The 16658-nt window shown below is 36.9% G+C and overlaps 2 protein-coding genes across 2 annotated transcripts; one reads left to right on the top strand and one right to left on the bottom strand.

Annotated features, from left to right (window-relative positions):
* The first annotated feature begins 34 nt into the window (after positions 1-34).
* zdhhc15a (zDHHC palmitoyltransferase 15a) lies at positions 35-9474 on the top strand. Its single transcript, XM_055198906.2, is given in 11 exon segments — positions 35-169; positions 586-612; positions 756-850; positions 3662-3782; positions 4349-4418; positions 4774-4806; positions 4924-5044; positions 6397-6529; positions 6856-6982; positions 8426-8517; positions 9158-9474. Coding segments are annotated over 11 exon segments (999 nt in total). The 5' UTR covers positions 35-51; the 3' UTR covers positions 9220-9474.
* Positions 9475-9596: 122 nt separating this feature from the next.
* Positions 9597-15847, bottom strand: uprt (uracil phosphoribosyltransferase (FUR1) homolog (S. cerevisiae)). The gene is made up of 7 exons (XM_055198913.2): positions 15499-15847; positions 15204-15246; positions 13979-14048; positions 13669-13731; positions 13409-13570; positions 11488-11586; positions 9597-9838 (listed from the first exon to the last, which is right to left on the bottom strand). Exons 1-7 carry the CDS (start codon positions 15747-15749, stop codon positions 9732-9734), a joined length of 795 nt encoding a protein of 264 aa, XP_055054888.2. The 5' UTR covers positions 15750-15847; the 3' UTR covers positions 9597-9731.
* Positions 15848-16658: the final 811 nt, after the last annotated feature.

Genomic DNA, 16658 nt, shown 5'->3' with positions numbered 1-16658 from the left:
TGCTACGGTGATAAACCGAGAGAAGCGCGTGTATCTGACACTCGTACCGTCATGTTTCTGTCCGCGTGTCTCCGGCGCTGCGCGCGACTTCTCTGCTGTCTTCCACTTACGATCGTTGTTGTTGTCGTGATGTGGTCATATTACGCCTATGTGGTGCACTTCTGCTGGAGTGAGTAACATTTTTGCAAAATCTTTGACATTAAAATGTATTTTTATTATTTGCGGAGACGTTTAACATTTGGCTATTAAGTTATTTTTAAAGACGATTCCGTTAGACGTAGATATTGTAAGGAACATTCATATTAAACAATGAATATTTAAAATGTATTGATAAATTGGTATAACTTGCTTTAACTTAGTAATGAATATTTAAAAATTAAGAAATACATTTGTGTAACTTCATCGAGTATCTATCTAGTAACGTCACGTCAAGTTATCAGTTAATTAAAAATTTTCAGGTTTTGTCGTTTAATGTTCGACGATTTCTAACAGGATTGTTTTTAAAATTACTTAAATGCCATCTAACTTTATAAATATATAAATAAAACTCTGTTTATTTTCATAAAAACTTATTTTTATGTGCAGTTTTCCTCACGTGTGCAACTCAGAAAGGTAGAACATCCTTTAATATTAGTTGACTAACTGAAGTCTTTGTGGAGAAAGTTTTTTATTATAAATGTTTATTTGACAATGAACTGTTATTATGTTTAAAAAATGGTTATTGTAAATGTAAATATATAGTTTCTTTTTCTCAGTGGCTTTTCTTTGCCTGTACCATGTGTGTTTTGGGATGTTCTCGTGGTCTTTTTGGAAAGCAGTTTTCACTCCACCATCCTTTCCTTCTGTAGAGGTACAGTAAACAATGTTGCAGCTTTAACATACATTATTTCAGGTGCAACCAGCAACTTAAAATACAAAAACCTGTTTTTGAAGTTCTGTGTGATTAAGAAATACTAAACCTATAAACTATAAAACTCTTGATTTACAGGGGTGATCCAATTTGATAAAAAAACAAGGAAAGTGGAAAGCATGAAGTATAATATTTAGTAGTTTTCCTGGTGGTCATTTTTATAAATGTGCTTTTTATTTTTTTCTCTTTGGGCTTGACCATCTAAAAAATGTACAAAAATGTACCAAAATACAAATAATTTTAGATTTACTAGAAATGTAATAGCATGTTTTTGCTACATTAAAACACAATTTATTTTGGGAATTTGAACATTCATTTTTGATAACATGGTATCATGGCCTTCTCAACCTTTTATGAAACTTCATGGTGAACGTGATTTCACCTAGTAAGATGTGATCCTGGATCAACACCATTGTTGGTCCTGGATCAACATTTTCATTAACCAATCAAATTGCGGGATTAACATTAGTGTGCATTTTAGATTTAATTCATATGTATTTTATCAGGTGGCTATTTCATACAAAGTGAATCGTACAACCATGTATGATTGAGAAAATAAGCATGAATGAAACCCCAATCCATAAAGCCAGCGTCACTGAGGGGTAATCTAATCGTACAAAAACGTACCTTATACTATACATATGAATGTCCTTAAAGGGACACTTCACCCATTTGCATAAAGCTTTGTATAGTTAGAACCCCAGTCATGTTTTTGAATGGTCGTGCATCATTTCCTCAGTTGCCGCTGAGACAGGAAAAATACAGATTTCAGTGTTGCACTTCCTTCTTTCAATGATGTAAAAATCATCATTTTGCATCACTGAAAGCAGGAAGTTCAATATCTTTGTTGAGGGGGTGAGACTACAAACACCCCTTTTCTCGGTCAAATAGGCACCAAATTCTAAATGTATGTTACATTTCGACTACAAATATGACGCACTTTCAATAAAGATTCATGTTTCTACTGGTAAAATGCTCCTTTAAAGGAATAGTCTACTCATTTTAAATATTAAAATATGTTATTACCTTAACTAAGAACTGTTGAATCATCCCTCTGTCATCTGTGTGTGTGCACGTAAGCGCTGGAGCGCGCCGCGACGCTACGATAGCATTTAGCTTAGCCCCATTCATTCAATGGTACCATTTAGAGATAAAGTTAGAAGTGACCAAACACATCAACGTTTTTCCTATTTAAGACGAGTAGTTATACGAGCAAGTTTGGTGGTACAAAATAAAACATAGCGCTTTTCTAAGCGGATTTAAAAGAGTAACTATATTTTATGGCGTAATAGCACTTTTGGGAGTACTTCGACTCGCCTGAAAAGTCCGCTCCCCTTCTCACTCTCATAATGGGAGAGGGAGGGTGTTACTGCGCCGAGTCGAAGTACTCCCAAAAGTGCTATTACGCCATAAAATATAGTTACTCTTTTATGATGACAGAGGGATGATTCAACAGTTCTTAGTTAAGGTAATAACATATTTTGGTATTGAAAATGAGTAGACTATTCCTTTAAAGGCACCATGTCGCAAGACTTTTTTAGGATGTAAAATAAATCTTTGGTGTCCCCAGAGTACACATGTGAAGTGTTAGCTCAAAATACCATATAGATAATTTATTGTAACATGTTAAAATTGACATTTTGTAGGTGTGAGCAAAAATGTTGCGTTTTGTGTACTTCAAAATGCAAATGAGCTGATGAAATTCAAACACTGATCACCATAATGGTGGTTTATTGCAATTGAAACTCAATTGTGCTGTGAATTATTTTCTCTTTCTCTTTGCACTAAATGGTAGTGCTGTGGTTGGATAGTCCAGATTAAGGGGCGCTATTATTATAAGATGATCATCTTATGACATCATAAGAAGAGACAAATTTCAATAACCTATTTTTCACGTGCTTGCAGAGAATGGTTTACCAAAACTAAGTTATTGGGTTAATCTTTTTTACATTTTCTAGGTTGATAGAAGCACTTGGGGACCCAATTATAGCACTAACACATGGAAAAGTCAGATTTTCATGCCATGCCTTTAAGATTGTGTTGGCATTTTTGATGTAGCATGTAAATTCTATGAAATGCATAAATACATTTCTTAGAGATTATTACTGCATCAGACATGCAGGCCACGACTGGTCTTTATCCAAATCAAATATATTTATATAGTGTTGTTTTTTACAAAGTTTTGTTCCTTCAAAGCAGCTTTACAAAAAGGAATAAACAGCAAAACAGATACATTTTTAAATATGTAGTGCAGTGGTTCTCAAACTGGGGGCCGCGAGATGGTGCCGGGGGGCCCCAGCAGTATGACATTTTATAAAATACATTCATTTATCATGAATTCTGTGTAATTAAACCTAAAAAAATAAGGCTACTAACGAACAGCACTTCTTTGTATAACTTAATATGTTTTGTTAAATTAAACTGTTACATTTTAGAAGAGTTTTTTTGTCATAAATTTCTTTGGGGGGGCCGCGAAGGAATGCACTGTTCACAAAGGGGGGCCGCACCCAGAATAAGTTTGAGAATCACTGATGTAGTGTATATGTATTATAGCAAATTTGCAAACCCCTACAGTTCGAAAGAAATGCAAAGAACTTTAAATGAACTTGGTTTACCTGTCCACCTGCAGGTTATTTAAATCAGGCATGTCATATGTGACACATGAGTGTAAAAGAAGCCCTGTCCTTCTCAGAGCACAGACATCTCATTTACTAATTGTATGTGTGTGCCCTTACGTGTGTCTGTGTTCAGTTTCATCGGCCCCCTTCCGACTCGCTGCTTTATGAGCAGGAACGTGAAGGTTTGGAGAAAAGTCACATTCTTCTGGAAATCTCCCAGAAGCTTCCAGTTCATACCCGTACAGCATATGGAGGTTAGGAATCTCATCAGTGCTGTGACCGATTAACAATGGGAAAATGAGAAGTATAAGCAACATGAAAAGATATTATGAGACACCAAGGTACTCCAAGTGAATACCATACAAAAGTTTTGTTTAAGAAACAGATCTAATTTGAAGTCAGTTTTTATTTGTAGTCACCTATGGTTTAATATGCCATGCATCAGGTTTGCCATCAGTGGTGCTAAAAGCCATTGGTTCTTGCATGTCATTAAAAAAATAGCGTGCCAAAAACCAGTATATAATGTCAGAATATTCATTTATAGGTGAATGATTCTTTTAAGTAACTCTTTTTATCCAAATGACAAAAAGACTCTTTTTAAGCAATTGTACTTATATTTTGTGAGTGATCCATTATTGAGTTTTAAAGCCATTTCCCAAACATGCCAAACATAAAATGCTTTTTTATTATAAAATGGGCTATTTTGCATTGAGCCAGACAAATAAAATCTAACACAATTGTCTTTTCGAAGAGGAATTCAATTTACTTAAATGTTGGAGCACATTTGTTATTTATTTGGTCTGTTGTGTGTTCATCTCAGCTATCAGGTTCTGTCATCATTGCCAATTGATAAAACCAGATCGCTGTCATCACTGTTCTGTCTGCCAAATGTAAGAATCGTCCTGTTTCTTTCTCTCTCTCTCCATTTCTTTTGTGTGTGTATCAGTGCATCTCCCATCCATCTACGCACTTTTCCTTTAATGAAAGGGAGACGCAGAAATCCGATCTTTGTTTGTGATAATTACAGGATGTCGTTGAAGTACTTTGTGACATTTATTTGAGTGGACTTAGTGAATCCTCTCAAATGAGTTCCAATATCATGTTCCTGCTTTTGATTAAAGTCCAAGTGTGTGCGTGTTTGTGTGTCTTACGCTGGGCTTTATTATAATTATTTAATGAGAATAGTTACTGTGGCCTGTGGATCACACTGCTTCACTCCTGCGGTCTTGTCTTCTCTCTCTGTAGGTGTGTACTAAAGATGGATCATCATTGCCCCTGGTTTGTAAACGGACTGTTTTATATCACATTGCCTGTTGTTTAAATGTATGTTGTTGTCAGGTGACACCTGTTCTCTTGTTCTGTGTGTGTGTGTGTGTGTTGTATGAGCATGTTCAGGTTAAATAACTGTATTGGATTCTCCAACTACAAGTTCTTCATGCTCTTCCTCCTCTACGCATTCCTGTACTGACTCATCATTGTCACCACGGATACTCAGACAGTCATCAATCTGTGGCTGGTGGGTGGTTTTGTGTATTTTTGCAATGTGTATTTTTAAAGAAACTGATGTTGACCCTAATTTGTCGAGTTAACTATCTTATGCACACTACACAAACATGTGCTGGTTGAAAAGGCTCTTAGCATTAATTTAACTTAATATACTGTGTATTTAAAGGGATAGTCACCTAAAAATGAAGATTCTGGCATCATTACTCACCCTTATGTTGCTATAAACCTGTATTAATTTCTTTCTTCTTCTGAACACTGAATATTTTGAGCAATGTTTGTTTGTACTTTAGTGGCATTTTTCCTACTATAGAAAAGTCAATGGTGCCTTTGTTTTCTGCTTCATTACAAATATCTTCCTGTGTTCAGCAGAACAACGAAATGTATACAGGTTTGTAACAAATGAGGGTGAGTAAATGACAGAAGTTATTCTGTAGGTTCTGGGTTTGATTCCCAGGGAACAAATGTACATATAAATAATCGGCATGTGCAAAATGTAAATATGGATATAAAAACTTTGAAAAGCTTTATTTTTCGTATTAAAATGAAATGATGTGCGTGTAAACGTATTTTAACTGATTGGATAAGTTTTGCTACTTAATGCTACAAAAGTATTAATTTAATATTATGTTATATGATTGTTTTAAAGGAACATTCCACTTTTTTTGAAAATATGCTCATTTTTCAGCTCCCCTAGAGTTAAACATTTGATTCTTACCGTTTTGAAATCCATTCAGCTGATCTCCCGGTCTGGCGCTAGCACTTTTAGCATATCTTAGCATAATCTATTGAATCGGATTAGACCGTTAGCATCGCGCTAAAAAATAACCAGAGTTTCAATATTTTTAAATATTTAAAACTTGACTCTACTGTAGTTACATCGTGTACTAAGAACGACGATTTTCTAGGGAGATATGGCTAGGAACTATACTCTCAAACTGGCGTAATAATCAAGGCTTTTGCTGCTGTAACATGGCTGCAGCAGGCGTAGTGATATTACTCACTGCCCGAAAATAGTCCCCTTGGTTACTTTCACTGGCAGGGGACTATTTTCGAGCAGTGCGTAAAATCACTACGTACACTTTCGAAAAGTACAGCTTTCAACCTAAAGAGTTCATATTAGTACCAAAAAGAGCTTATTAGTACTTCAAATATATGTATTAATATATAAAAGTTACATATTAGTGCCAAATGTATACACATCTGTACCTAATGGTACATAGGACCCTTTTAAAGGGCACCGCCCCAGTGACAGCAGGGGTAAAAACCATTTAACCGTTTTTCTAACGGTGTAGGGTCATTCTTATTTCTGTGTTGCACAATATACCTGATTTACATTGAATGTTTGTATTCTCTCTCTTTCAGGGCCAGCTGTTTGATAGTAGTGATAAACTGCATGTTTTGTTCCTGACACTGGTGTCAGCTATGTTTGCCGTCACCCTCTGTTTTCTACTTATCCTCCACGTCTGGCTGCTTACCAACACCAAAACTTCACTTGGTAAAACTAGCATTTTATGAAAATTAAAAGACATTGGGGCGGTTTCCCGGACGGGGATTAGAATAGTCCTAGACTAAAATAAATGTAAGAGCTGTCCAAACTGAAAACAACTTGCAATGACATATCTTAAAATACATCAGTGGCCTTTGTTTTGCCTCAAAAGGCATACCAGGAATGTTTTTAGTAAGGCATGTTTGTTAAAACTAGTTATATTTCCTAATTAAACTAAGGCCTAGTCCTGGTTTAAACTAATCCCTGTCTGGGAAACCGCCCCTATATCTATAAAACGTTCCTAAAATTAATAACAGCTCTCTGTCTCTTATCAGAGTGGTTGTCTGCCCCATTTTTTGCGGATGGGCCAAACAGTAAGGCGTTTGATGTCGGTGTCCAAGCTAATTTCTTACAGGTGTTCGGAAAGGAAAAGAGACTCTGGCCATTTCCAGTATTTAGCAGGTTACTTTTATTTTCCTTACCTTTCAGATATTATACATAAGAAACGTAAAATCTAAACTGTGATCACATATTGGCTACATTTTTGTATTAATACCAATTTGCTGTTTTTTGGCCACCATAAACAGTCTACATTTATCAATAAGCTGTATGACTAAGGGGCAGTTTCCCGGACAGGGATTAGACTAGTCCTAGACTAAAATAAATGTAAGAGCTGTCCCAACTAAAAAACAACTTGTGCTGACATAACTTAAAATACATCAGTGCCCTTTGTTTTGCCTCAAAATGCACACAGGTAATGTTTTTAGTAAAGCATGTTTGTTAAAGCTAGTTATATTTCCTAATTAAACTAAGGTCTAGTCCTGGCTTAAACTGATCCCGTCCTGGAAACCACCCCTAAATGTCCAAATGGGTGATTCTCACGAAAACTTGGTTTTAAAAATGTCAAGCATGAAAATGTAAAAATTGCTTAAATTTACTTTTTTCCCACCAGACATTGAAAAACAAACTCTGGAGTAAATGGGAACATGAATTTAAAAACTTTTACTTATCATTTAACACTTTTTGTAACATAATTTTAAAAATTTGTCTTTAAAAAAATCTCATTACCGCAACAGTCAGAAAACATCAACACTGACATATTTTCAAAATGACATGACAAACCTGAAAGAACATAATTTGGAGATTCTGCACATGCATTTAAAATCAAAGTATTATGCTTTTATTAATTAAATTAACATTTAATAAGCATCTGTTGCGGTAATGATAATCAAAATGTCGTGTAAGCATTCTGACAAGACAATATTTCAAATTAACTGTAAAAAAATGATCTTACCTGGTAGCCATCTTGAAGTAACTGGTCCATGTGCTTGGTCACTCAAAATCAAACTTTATTAAAATTCTGTATGTGTGCTTAAACTGTTCTCAAAAAGTGTTGCGGAGGATGAGAACATCAGGCATGGACACATCATTTTCCTAATTTTTCTTCATTATTATTATACATGAATATTCAGTAAATATTTTTTTCTGTCATCTAAAGTAGTCTAGCAAAACATCCATTTATTTTTTTTCTTAATTTTTTGTGTTCATTTGATTAAATTACAACATAACGCATGTTCAAACACAGCCGGACACATTGCGGTAATGAGAATTTCAGCAGAAAATGAGATAAAATTTTCAATTATAAATTCTTATGTTGAAATCACACATTGTGCAAGGTAGAACACAGTATTGTGTTAATTCTGATGTTTTTTAATGTTATATTACACATTTTAAAGCTAAAATCATTAGTGCCGTGGTGTTTGAATGGTTTCGTGAGAATCACCCAAATATAACCAAGACCTAGTACTAGATTCATTTAAACCCTGTCCGGGAAACTGCCCCAGTGTGATTTTTACTTGATGCCGCACACGTATTGTTATGAACCGTCTTGTTTATCTTTCACAGTCAAGGGGATGGGCATTCATTCCCTTTAAAATGGCAGATGTCATCTCACAATCCTTCAGTGAACATGCATTGTGAAATAAAAAGAAATACAGGTAAGATATTTATTTTGTGATGTCAATCAACGCCCAGTTTTGTTGAATCAAAGCCGAGTCTGGAGAGAGTTTTCTAATTATGTGTCAGTGCTGTAGTCAGGGTGCTTTGGTAAATGTTTTATTTAGGAGGAGACTGAATTTATCTCAGTTCTCACGCTGTCTGTGAAGGTGATCTCCTCGCTGCTTCTGTCATTAACTTAAGTGTGCTACCACAGAGAGTAGGATTACAAACACACATGCTCTTACATTCCCTTCTGCTGCATAACACCATGAATTACCTACAATTTCAAAAATCTTTTCTAGTATACTTTTTTAATAAAACATAACTTATTGTACCCCAATATTCATTTGAGTACTTTTGAGATAGAGGTACAGTATGGATAATAGGTTTACGCTGCCTCCTAAAGGCAAAGCCAGGATTGTACAACTTGATCTCAAAATCTGATTTGAGTCATTTGTCTCTCTTATGTTCTGACTTCAGTCTCACCTGAGGGTGTCTCGGTTACCATAGCTTCAGATGACTAGCAGTTATGGAATAAGGTACAAGGACTGCTTTAGCACTTCTGCTATGTAAGTGTCCTTGAAAAGGTGATTGAATTTGTTGACTATACACCAACGTGCGTGTTTGTTGCCATTTTAGGTCGACACAACGTGACATTGCTACCTCTCTGGGCTGCTACAAAGATCTCAATCACAGGTTAAGCTTTCAGGAACAGCAGGCAACCCTCGAGGAGACGAGGGCGAACACCTGCTCGCAAGCTCAGTTTTCACCTGGAACACTTCCTGTGAGAGAGGATCAGGTCTCTGAAACCTCTCTTTTACTGATCAGGGTGTGAGAAAGCTTTATCGGGTGTCTTTTCTTAGTGATTAAATTTGTTATTTTCATCTTAAATTTGTTATTCTGCATTTGTGTGTCACTTAGTAACAGTATTTTATATAAAAAAAAATGATTTTTTTAAGTATTTTTGTTTGCATCACTCTAGAATGTCAGGAACACGGTCTAGAATACAGTTTTTGCTTTTCCTGGAAGGGGGTCATGGATAAGCACAATCACCAAAAAAAGCGAGCATAAGAACAAATGATCTTTCATAAACATTTTATATATGTATAACCAATAAAAATACAGAGGAAAAAGCTCTTCGTGGGCTGGTCAAGCCAAGGATGGATGATAAACACACAAGCTGCTTCAGCTGAAATCAAGTTAGATGGTGGGGTCAGTCTGTGCCAAAATACCTCTGGCCGAAGTGCGTCGGTGCAACAGCGTGAACTTCAGTTGTCAGTATAGTGATATCAGGAAATTCCTGAATAATCGACTGTGCACCTGCACACACACACACACACAATAATGGTCATTTAACCAATAGATAAAAAACAGTTTCAAGGCAACTTTATTAAAGGTCACGTTCTTTCTGATCCCATTTTTAAACCCTAGTTAGTGTGTAATGTTGCTATAATAGCATAAATAATACCTGTAAAATGATAAAGCTCAAAGTTCACTGCCAGGCGATATATTTTCTTTAAAGGAATAGTCTACTCATTTTCAATATTAAAATATGTTGTTACCTTAACTGGGAATTGTTGATACATCCCTCTGTCATCTGTGTGCGTGCGCGTGGGCGCTGGGGCGCGCTGTGACACTTCGATGGCGTTTGGCTTGGCCCCATTCATTCAATGGTACCATTTAGAGATAAAGTTAGAAGTGACCAAACACATCAACGTTTTTCCTATTTAAGACGAGTAGTTATACGAGCAAGTTTGGTGGTACAAAATAAAACGTAGCGCTTTTTTAAGCGGATTTAAAAGAGGAACTATATTTTATGGCGTAATAGCACTTTTGGGAGCACTTCGACTCGCCTGAAAAGTCTGCTCCCCTTCTCACTCTCATAATGGGAGAGGGAGGGTGTTACTGCGCCGAGTCGAAGTACTCCCAAAAGTGCTATTACGCCATAAAATATAGTTCCTCTTTTAAATCCGCTTGGAAAAGCACTACGTTTTATTTTGTACCACCATTTTGGTATTTTGGTCACTTCTAACTCTATCTCCAAATGGCACCATTGAATGAACGGGGCCAAGCCAAATGCCATCGAAGCGTGGCAGCGCGCTCCAGCGCCCACGCGCACGCACACAGACGACAGAGGGATGTATCAACAATTCTTAGTTAAGGTAATAACATTTTAATATTAAAAATGAGTAGACTATTCCTTTAACAGAATTTGCCTTTCAAAGCCGACAGCGAACAACCAGTTTTGACTAAACTCCGCCCACAGGAATAAGTCAGTCTGCAGTTAAGCTAACAGCAAGCTAAGCTGCTACTGAATCGCAACACACTAAACAAACTATACAATCAGAACTCGATACGTATTTCTGAAGGAGGGACTTCATATAACAAGGAAGACATCAGCCTGTTTTGAGGACAGTGACAACAGCGCTATACAGATAAGTAAACTGTGTGATAAATACTGCGGTTTTTACACATAAAACATGAATACATGTTATATTGCGCACTGTAAACACAATCAAAGCTTCAAAAACACAGACCTTTAAATAAAAACTATTACAAGTGCTAACTCCGATGTGTCTGCACTAAAATTTAAAACCAGGTTAGTGGTTTTCTAAATTATTAAAGGCGGGGTGCATGATCTCTGAAACCCAATGTTGACATTTGCGATCACCTAAACAAACACGCCCCTACCCTAAAAATAGAATCTGGACCTTCTTTTGATAGACCCGCCCCATACATACGCATCCCAGGCAACGATGTTGGTTAGTAGACACGCCCCTTACTGCTGATTGGCTACAAGTGTGTTTTGGTACTTTGCCCGACTGTTTTTCACAAATCATGCACTCCGCCTTTAAGGTTTGACATTTTTAAAACATTCTGGTCATTAATGTACAGCACTGTTAAAATAATAAGAGATTCATAAACAAGAACATAAATCAAGTCTTTTCTTCTCGCTGTTTGTGTCTTACCATGTGGAGTGGAGAAGAGGCTTAGTAGGATAATGTGTTTAGCCTGCAAGCCATGTTCATTCAACACCCGCACAGCTTCTATTACAGTGTTTCCTGTACCTAAACACAAACACACACACACAATGAATTGTGTCTGCTGAAGCCATATTTTAAATACTTAAAAGGATAAGTCGATTTTCTTAAAGAAAAATCCATATAATTTACTCACCACCATGTCATCCAAAATGTTGATGTCTTTCTTTGTTCAGTCGAGAAGAAATTTCCTTAAAAAACATTCCAGGATTTTTCTCATTTTAATGGACTTTAATGCACCCCAACACTTAACAGTTTTAATGCAGTTTAAAATTGCAGTTTCAGCAGAGTTTCAAAGGACTCTAAACGATCCCAAATGAGGCATAAGGGTCTTATCCAGCGAAACGATTGTCATTTTTGACAAGAAAAATAAAAAATCTGCACTTTTAAACCACAACTTCTCGTCTATCTCCGGATGTGTGACGCGCCGGCGCGACCTCACGTAATACGTCATCACGTCAAGAGGTCACGGATGACGTATACAAACTACACCCCAGGGTTTACAAGTGTGGAGAAAGAGGACCGTTTCGATGTTGTTGTATGTCGAATGATACTAATTAATGTCTTTGTGTCAGTTTATTGTTTAAAATGGTCCACAAATGTGCGTTTCATATATGTAACACGTGACCTTTCGACGTCATTATGCAATTACGTGAGGTCACGCTGGGGCGTCACATGCAGGACCGAAGATGGACGAGAAGTTGTGGTTTAAAAGTGCATATTTTTTATTTTTCTTGTCAACAATGACAATCGTTTCACTAGATAAAACCTTTACGCCTCGTTTGGGATCATTTAGAGTCAGAGGTGGGTAGAGTACCCAAAAGTCAGTCATTACATTATGCTGTTAAGTTTGTTTAGTTGTGGGGAAATGATATGGAATTGGCAGATGTGAACGTGCTGTTTGTATGGTTTAACTTACATTAGGATTTGTAATCGCTTGCACAAGAGTGCATATGGCAAAAAAACTCCGACAGTGTGTGAAATGACCATTAATACTGCTCAAATAGACAATACTGTGACACTTACTTCAGGCTGGATCTTGAATTCCTGTTCGCTGAGATGTCAGCTCGTTTATTGAACAAAGCACGCATCACATTATGAAACTATTCTTTTTGACCTCTTGGAGTGAAAACATAGACCGAACTTGAAGCCACGCATGGTCTGCCTCCGATAACTCGCACAACGCACACGCGCCCTCATCTGCTTCTCCTATCCCCTACGCGGCCGCGCGCGCTAAAAGGGTGACCTCGCGGTCGCGCGCTAAAGGGTGACGCAGCCTTTTTCGCGCAACTTTCGAACACGCCCTATAAACTTTAAAAAAATATATATATTCATTAATTATTACCATTTGACAGTAGCGCAGTACCGCCGCCGAATGTAGCAAAGTAAAAGTACAGTTTTTTCACTAGAAATGTACTTGAGTAAGAGTAAAAGTACCCATCCTTAAATTTACTCTAAAAGTACTAGTTACCCGAAAAATGTACTCAAGTAAATGTAACGAAGTAAATGTAATTCGTTACTACCCACCTCTGTTTAGAGTCCTTTTGAAACTGCAATTTTAAACTGCATTAAAACTGTTACATGTTGGTGTCCATTAAAAAGAGAAAAATCCTGGAATGTTTTCCTCAAAAAACATAATTTCCTCTCAACTGAACAAAGAAAGACATCAACATCCTGGATGGCATGGTGGTGCGTAAACCATCTGGATTTTTCTTAAGAAAATGAACTAATCCTTTAAATGTAGGCTCACTTTGAATCTGTGTTTGTTTATTCTTTCATACACAAAAGTTATTCACAGATGAAGCCAAAAATCTTTAAAATCCAAGGCTTACAGCTTAAGTCTACTCACTGAGGATGGGGTACATAAGCAGGACCTTCCTTCTGCTGATGTCAGGAGGAAATTTTGCATAGTAAACTTTGGCCTTTTGTGTCTCCTCGTCGCTCTGGATCAGAATCTTACCGATACGAATAGACCTGCAGCAGTCCCTCAGACCCTGCTCCATGGCCTCACCTGTACATGTAATACATATGTAAGTATTGGCACACTTGCTAAATGAGATGTGGTTTCTGTGTCATTCAAGCGTATTCATGTGACAGAAAAACACGTACCACTCCTCATGATACTAACACCACAGTTTCCCTTTTCAAACTTCACGCCATCATATTTATGTCCTGGATGAAGTGTATAAAAAAAGACATTACTGCTGCTGTCGCGACATTATACAGTAGATGCTGTTGAAATGCTTTATCGCATCACTTCATATTATCGCCTCCTAGAATGAATCGCTTTGTTTTCTCTCCGCACTTTTGTAGGTCACTTTGGATAAAAGCATCTAAATGAAATGTAATTAAATATGCCAAATATAACAGGTATGATAGCAAGGAGCTTAAAAATAAATCACTATAGTAACAGGCTCACCTGTTGGCGTAGTTACAGTGCATTCACTGTATGGAAGCTGATTGAGACCTTCTTCCACCACTAACCTTATCTGAGAGGAAAACAAACAACCGGATATACTGTACGTTTTTGCAAACCAAATGCAGAACAGATCTTAGTCCAACTATGACCTTAAAGGTGCAGTGTGTGAATTTTAGCAGCATCTAGTGGTGAGGTTGATAATTGAAACCAACGACTCAGTCCACTGCTCACCCCTCGCTTTTAAAACACATAGAGAAGCTACGGTAGCCGCACCGGACCAACACGTCATTGTCGGAGACAACTTTGTCCCAAAGTTTGTCCGTTAAAGGTGCAGTGTGTGAATTTTAGCAGCATCTAGTGGTGATGTTGCAAACTGCAACCCATGGCTAAGTCCACTGCTCACCTATCACTTTTAAAACACATAGAAAAGCTACGGTAGTGCCACCGGACAAACATGTTATCGTTGGAGACAACTTAGTAAAAAAAGTTTGTCCATTAAGGGCTTCTGAAGAAACATGGCGGCACAAAATGGCGGCTTCCATGTAAGGGGACCCTCTGTGTGTGTAGATATAAACGTCTCATTCTAAGGTAATAAACACATAACGGTTCATTATAAAAAGGTCTTTATAAACCCCTGATAATATAGTTTTATATATTATTTTGCATTTCTGTCAAGAGATCCTTCTAAAAATTACACACTGCACCTTTAATTTTAGCTAACCACAAAAAGTGCTTTTCAATAAAAAAAATTAATAACCAATGACTTCACTTAAAGGGATAGTTCACTCAAAAATGAAAATTGTCATTTTCTCATCCTCACAGTAAGCATACAGCTGATTATAACCATTGACCTCCACAGTAGAAAAACAAATACGATGGAATTCAATGGGTACCGTCAACAGTGCGCTCACTATCGTCATCATTTATCACAATACTTCCATAGTATTTGTTTTCCTACAATGGAAGTCAATGGTTACAATCAGCTGTGTGCTTACCATCATTTATCAAAATATCTTATTTTGTGTTCATCAGAAAAAAGAAATTCATACAGGTTTAGAACAACATGATGATAAGAATATGATAGCATACTTTTTATTTTTGGGTGAACTATCTCTTTAAAAGGCTCCTAGATCATGATGTGATGTTATCTTCTGTATATGTTTAACTTTCAGACATTTAAACACAAAGACGACCACTATTTTGCACTATTTGAAGTTATTCTTACCAATCTATCAGCACAAAACACAAAATCACCTCTACTGGTAGTTCTGGGAAAGACAGAAAAGAGACAGAAAGATAATGTCACAATGTGGCGTGATACTGTATATGCTTCACATGCGAATCAGACAGAAGACACTCATCCGAGGCACAATATTTTTTTTACATTGTTTCAGGTACAACCTATCAGGTTGTCCTTGTACACGTGTTAAACCCAGTGTTATATCTCTATGACACGGGTGGCCTGTATGTTGACAACAATTTGCATCTAATACAAATCGGGTTTAAACGGTGACACTCACTTGTCCCTTATGATAGTCTGAAGCTCTCGTATTTGGTCATTTAACGGCAAGAGTTTCAACTGAGGCCCTATTTGGCCCTGGATGTCGCTCAGGGTTTGGTTTTGGCACGGCCCTTTGTCGTCTGGGCAGGACTCTTCAACGCTGCTGCTGCGGGCAAAGCGAACGTGCTTCCCGGCGTGTTCGGGACTCTCTGTGTTTTTTAGCTGCTGGTTATTGTGGCAAGGCATCTTGTCGATAAGTTCCGTTTCCATAGGAATAACACCACAGGAACTACTGATTGCAGTTTCGATGTTAGTAGCACGCCATGTCTGAAAGTGGGCTTCTACGCAGTACGCAGGCTCTGTAAACAACAAACTTGCGTCATATCCCAATGGCTTCGTGATTGCATAGAAAGGATGTCAATCAAAACCTTTTTAACGTAGAGGGCGGGACACTTTGAGCATCATAACAGTTAGGGGCGCTGCACATGCCTCTATTTGCATTAACCTGTATTGTGGTGTTTTTAAAATATCTTTATTAGGAAAAAAATATTATACTATTTACAGTTTTTCTTATTTGCTTTAGCACGTTTTTCTTCTCACCCAAAACATTTTATTCATGCTTCAAAATCTAGTTTTTGTGTGAGTAATTTGTCCAGGGCCACTAAAATGTAAAGTATTTTTGTCATCGTGTGAGCCACACTGGTAAAAATGTTTAGTTGTTTTTTCATCATGACAGTCAACCCTGGAAATTAAGGTTTGATAAAAATCAGATATTTGTCAATACTGTACATAGAAAAATAATATGAATATTTCTATTTACTACAGTACATATAATTTTGTACAGATGCATTGCATGTAAACTGAAAACCCAATTGCTTGTCCAATTCCTTTAAATTGTCAATTTCTTACATGTTACCACAATTGCTACAAAAAAAGAAAAAAAATGCTACAAAAAACATCCATGAAAAAATAGTTTTGGTGGACATTCTGTTGCTTTTGTTGGTCTGGTCAAAGATTTTCATCAACAGCCCATCTGATGCATTGCCATGCACCGTTTTCGGGGTCTGAACTTATTGTTTTAAAAAATGTAATTCTCATTCTCATCAATTGAGAAAAACTGTAAAACAATTTGGTTTTGCAAGTCAATACAACCTATTTTAACGTGATTAGTTGACAAAA

Source organism: Misgurnus anguillicaudatus, chromosome 22 (genome assembly GCF_027580225.2).
Source record: "Misgurnus anguillicaudatus chromosome 22, ASM2758022v2, whole genome shotgun sequence".
In the NCBI taxonomy this organism is placed as follows: Eukaryota; Metazoa; Chordata; class Actinopteri; order Cypriniformes; family Cobitidae; genus Misgurnus; species Misgurnus anguillicaudatus.
The sequence above is the reverse complement of the archived record's forward strand: the minus strand, read 5'-3'. Positions and strand labels throughout refer to the sequence as shown.